We start from the raw sequence: 5133 nt of genomic DNA, 5'->3' as shown, positions 1-5133 counted from the left end.
GTTGCCCACGCGTGTGTCCCCCGAGTGTCCCCCGCCCGCGTGTCCCGTCCGTGTTGCAAGCTTGTGTGTTGCACGCTCGTGTGTCCCGCCCGTGTCGCACGCTCAGTGTCAGCCTCACACATGCGTGTCGCACACTTGGCATTGGTGTCGCACACGTGTCGCTGTTGCACACGCGGCGTTGATGTCGCACACGGGTGTCGCACTCGTGTTGATGTCGGCCTTGCACACGCGTGTCGCACGCTCAGTGTCAGCCTCACACGTGCGTGTCGCACGCGCGGCATCGGTGTCGCACACGCGTGCCGTGACCCTCCCGTGACTTGTGTGAAATAAACTTGTGCACCGGGACGGTGTGAGAACCCGGCAGCCTCCGCCTCGGGACGGGACGACGGGACACGGGGGGAGCGTGAGTGAGCGAGTGTGCAAAACTGAGTGTGTGTGAGGTGAGTGTGCAACTGTGAGTGTGAGGACTCGGTGGCAGGAACGCGCGCGTGTTCGCGTGTGTCCCGCGCACGGCAGCTCCGTGTCGTCGTCCGCGATCCCCTGTGGCTCACTCGAATGCACATGCAGAGGAACACTAGTGCACACACACACACACGCGCGTGCTCGCACGCCCACCCGAATGCACACGCACAGGAACACTAACGCACACACACACACACGCGCGTGCTCGCACGCCCACCCGAATGCACACGCACAGGAACACTAACGCACACGCACGCCCACTCGAATGCACACGCGCTTGCAGTCACGCACCTGCTCACACGTGCCCTTACACACGTGTTCGCACACGCACACGCTCCCTCCTTCCCTCCCTCGCTCGCCCCCTCGTTCCCTCCCTCGCCCCCACGCGGGTGTGAACACTCCAGGCCGCGTGTGCGAATCTTTATTAAAAAACCGCAGCCGCGCGGGGGAGGGGCCCGGGCGTGGGCCGGGCACACGCGCGTGCGCGCGGGGCCCCCACGGGCGTGAGAAATAAATACAAAAGAGCCGAGACCCGCCCGCGCCGGCGGGTCGTGTCACACGTGTGACCCCGGGGCCCGCGCCCGCCCGGGGCTCCCGGTGGGGCGTCCCACGCGTGGCGCGTCGCACGCTGGTCCCGTGGCACGCTGGTCCCGTGGCACGCTCCGTGCTTGCGCCCGACATGCGTGTCCCGCGCACAGAAGACACGCGTCGTGGGGACACGTAGAAAACGGCGCCCGGTCGCGCGTGGGTCACGCGTGGGTGCGTCCTGGCGTCCCGCTCGTGAGGCGAATCCGTCCCGGGGCTCACGCGTGTGGGGAGGTCACGCGTGGGTGAGTCCTGAGCGCGGAGGGGGGAGGGGGCCGCGGGCCGCAGACACGCGTGTCGCCCGCGCACCGGGCGGAGGGAGGCCGGGGTCGGCCGCCTCCGCGCGGGCCGGGTCTGGCCCACGCGTGTAGCCGTGTCCGCGCGCGTGGCGTGTCCGCGCGTGGTGTGTCCCCGCGCGTGTGGCGTGTCCGCGCGTGGGGCGTGTCCGCGCGTGGGGCGTGTCCGCACGTGTGGCGTGTCCGCACGTGTGGCGTGTCCGCGTGTGGCGTGTCCGCGTGTGGCGTGTCCGCGCGTGGCGTGTCCCGCGTGGCGTGTGCGGGCTCAGGGCGCGGCGGCGGCCGCCAGCAGCTCCTGGAAGGCGTCCTCGAAGCAGCGCTTGAGGTCGCCGTAGCTGACCACCAGGACGCTCGTGGCGTCGCGCGACGCCAGGCTGATGCGCTCCGGGACGCCCGCGTCCAGCTGCCGGGGGACACGGACACGCGCGTCAGCGGACACGGGAGGGTGGGAGGGGACACGCGTGTCAGGGGCGACACGGGGGGGGGGGAGGGGACACGCGTGTCGGGGGAAACCTGATGGTCGGGGGGACACGCGTGTCGGAGAAACGTGTCAGGGGGACACGCGTGTCAGGGGAGACGTGAGGGTGGGAGGGAACACCCGTGTCACCGGAGAAAGGCGTGTCAGGAAGAACACGCGAAGGTCGGGGGACACGACGGCTGGGGAAAACACGCGTGTCAGGGGAAACACGCTGGGGTCAGGGGGACACGTGGGGGTCGGGCACACGCGTGTCAGGGAAGAACACGCGTGGGTCAGGGGGGCGGGAGGGGCTCCGCCTGTGCACACACACATCGTTCCCACGCGTGTGCGCCACGTCGTGTCCTGCCCGCAATCACACGCACACGCCCTGGCACGCGCACCTTGTTGAGGCAGGACACGATGTGGCTGAGGTCGATCCACGGGCCCCGCCCCCGCCCTGGCACGCGCCCTTGCACACGCCCTTGCACGCGCACCTTGTTGAGGCAGGACACGATGTGGCTGAGGTCGATCCACGGGGCTCCGGCCGCCGTGACCTGGTGGAACAGGTGGTCGCGGAAGAGCTTGAGCAGGTACCGGTCGCCCGTCTCCGCCCACGCGGGATCCTTCTGGAACCTGCGGCGCGGGACACGCGTGACGCCCGGGAACACGCGCCGGACGCGCGGGATCACAGGCCTGACGCGCGGGATCACACGGCTGACACCTGGGAACACGCCTGATGCGCGGGAACACACACCTGACACGCGTGACGCCCGGAAAAACACGCCTGACACGCGTGACGCCCGGGAAAACACGCCTCACGCGCGAGATCACACGCATGACAGGCGTGACGGGCCCGAACACGCCTGACACGCTTGACCCCCGGGAACACATACCTGACAAGCGAGACCACGCACCTGACACGCGTGACCCCCCGGGAACACATGCCTGACACGCGTCACACGCCGGAAAAAGTGCCTCACACGCATGACGCGCCGGGACACACACCTGACACGCGTGACCCTCTGGGAACACACGCCTGCCGCTCGCCTGTGCGAGGGAACATGCCAGACACACCTGACACGCCCACTTACCCACGCGACTGGACGCGCGTGAACACATGCATGAGTGAACACAGGAGATGCACACGCCCGACACGTGACGGGGCGCCCGCACACGTGAACACATGCCTGGCGTGTGACGGCAGGCATGCACACGTGAACACGCGTGACAGCGCGCCCACGCCAGCAAACACACGACACACGTGAACACACGCCTGACACTCGCCCACGCGACTGAACATGCGTGAATGCACGCCTGACACGCGTAACGGTGCACCCGTGCCACCGCCCACGCGTGAACACAGCCTGACGCTCGCCCACACGCCCACGCCACGCACGCCAGGCCGTGCCCGACCCCGCGCCCACGCAAACACGCGTGAACACATGAGGGCACGGCGCACGCCCGGGCCGCGGACACGCGTGAAGGCCCCTCCCGGCCGGTCCGTTCCCGCCGGACACCCCCAGTGCCTCCCCCGACACGCGTGAAACCCGTCAACACGCGTGAAGCCACACCGACACGGGTGAAGCCCCCGACACGCGTGCAGCCCCCCACGCGTGCACCCCCCCCGCGTGTAACCCCCCGCCCCGCGTGAAACCCCCCATGCGTGTAACCCCCCGACCCGCGTGACTCACTCCGGCCGCTCGTTGATGGTCCCCAGCTTCGCCAGCAGCCGGAACAGACGCCCGTTCTGCACCTCCTGCGGGGACACGCGTGGACAGGGCGGCCGCGGGCACGCGCACACGCGGACACACGCAGACACACGCAGACATGCGCAGACACACGTAGACACACGCAGACACGCACAGACACGGACATGTACACGCACAGACACGCGCGAACACACAGACACACGTAGACACGCACAGACACACGCACATACACGCACAGAAACACGCAGACACACACAGAAACACGCAGACACACACAGAAACACGCACAGACACACGTAGACACGCGCAGACACACGAAGACACGCGCAGACACACGCAGACACACGTAGACACGCGCAGACACACGCAGACACACGCAGACACGGGCAGACACACATAGACACGCACAGACACATGTAGACACGCGCAGACACACGCAGACACGCGCAAACACACACAGACACACACACACACACAGACACACGCAGACACACGTAGACACACGCAGACACACGCAGACACGCGCAGACACACAGACACGCACAGACACATGTAGACACGCGCAGACACACGAAGACACGCGCAGACACGCACAGACACATGTAGACACGCGCAGACACACGTAGACACGCGCAGACACACGTAGACACGCGCAGACACACGAAGACACACGTAGACACGCAGACACGCGCAGACACGCGAAGACACGCGCAGACACACGAAGACACACGCAGACACACACAGACACGCAGACACACGAAGATACACGCAGACACGCGCAGACACACGTAGACACGCAGTGACACACGCAGACACATGCACAGAAACACGCAGACGCAGATACACGTACACGCACAGAAACACGCAGACACACGCGCAGACACAGCCGTACACACCCTCGCACTCACACGCGCTCACACACCCACCCCCGCCCCCCACCTTGGCCAGGTCCTCGACGTAGCTGCGCTCTACGCTCACACCCTCGCACACTCATTCACGCTCTTGCACACTCACCCACGCCTCTTGCACGCCCTTGCACCCCCACCTTGGCCAGGTCCTCCTCGATGACGTCGCCGCGCATCTGCGCTCACACCCTCGCACACTCACTCAGTCACTCACCCTTGCACACTCCCCCTCTTGCACGCCCTTGCACGCCCTTGCACGCCCACCTTGGCCAGGTCCTCCTCGATGACGTCGCTGCGCATCTGCGCGGCGTCGAGCTGCGTGTAGAAGCGGGCGCCGATCATGGGCATGATGTCGTGCACCGAGCGCGGCCGGCCCGGGTCCCCCAGCAGGTACCTGCGGGCACACGCGCGTGCAAGGCTGTGACGGCGTGCCCCGAGCGCGGCCGGCCCGGCTCCCCCAGCAGGTGCCTGCGGGCACACGCGCGTGCAAGGCTGTGAGTGTGCAACAGGGGGAGCGCGGCCGGCCCGGCCAGCAGGTGCCTGCGGGGACATCAGTGAGCTCACACACCCCCCTTGCACACTCCCTTGCACACTCCCAGCACGAGGTTCTTGAGGTCGGCTGAGTAGTGCAGGCTCACACACCCCCCTTGCACACTCCCCCTTGCACACTCCCAGCACGAGGTTCTTGAGGTCGGCCGAGTAGTGCAGGCTCACACACC

At 67.2% G+C, this 5133-nt stretch overlaps 1 protein-coding gene across 1 annotated transcript; it reads right to left on the bottom strand.

Annotated features, from left to right (window-relative positions):
• Positions 1 to 867: 867 nt before the first annotated feature.
• On the bottom strand, positions 868 to 5122 carry Pan3 (poly(A) specific ribonuclease subunit PAN3). The gene is made up of 5 exons (XM_055605009.1): positions 5088 to 5122; positions 4679 to 4808; positions 3492 to 3556; positions 2295 to 2433; positions 868 to 1746 (listed from the first exon to the last, which is right to left on the bottom strand). Exons 2-5 carry the CDS (start codon positions 4760 to 4762, stop codon positions 1609 to 1611), a joined length of 426 nt encoding a protein of 141 aa, XP_055460984.1. The 5' UTR covers positions 4763 to 4808; positions 5088 to 5122; the 3' UTR covers positions 868 to 1608.
• Between the last annotated feature and the right edge of the window lie 11 nt (positions 5123 to 5133).

The sequence above is a fragment of the Psammomys obesus genome, unplaced genomic scaffold, assembly GCF_907164565.1.
Source record: "Psammomys obesus unplaced genomic scaffold, mPsaObe1.curated_primary_1811, whole genome shotgun sequence".
Taxonomy (NCBI): domain Eukaryota; kingdom Metazoa; phylum Chordata; class Mammalia; order Rodentia; family Muridae; genus Psammomys; species Psammomys obesus.
The sequence above is the reverse complement of the archived record's forward strand: the minus strand, read 5'-3'. Positions and strand labels throughout refer to the sequence as shown.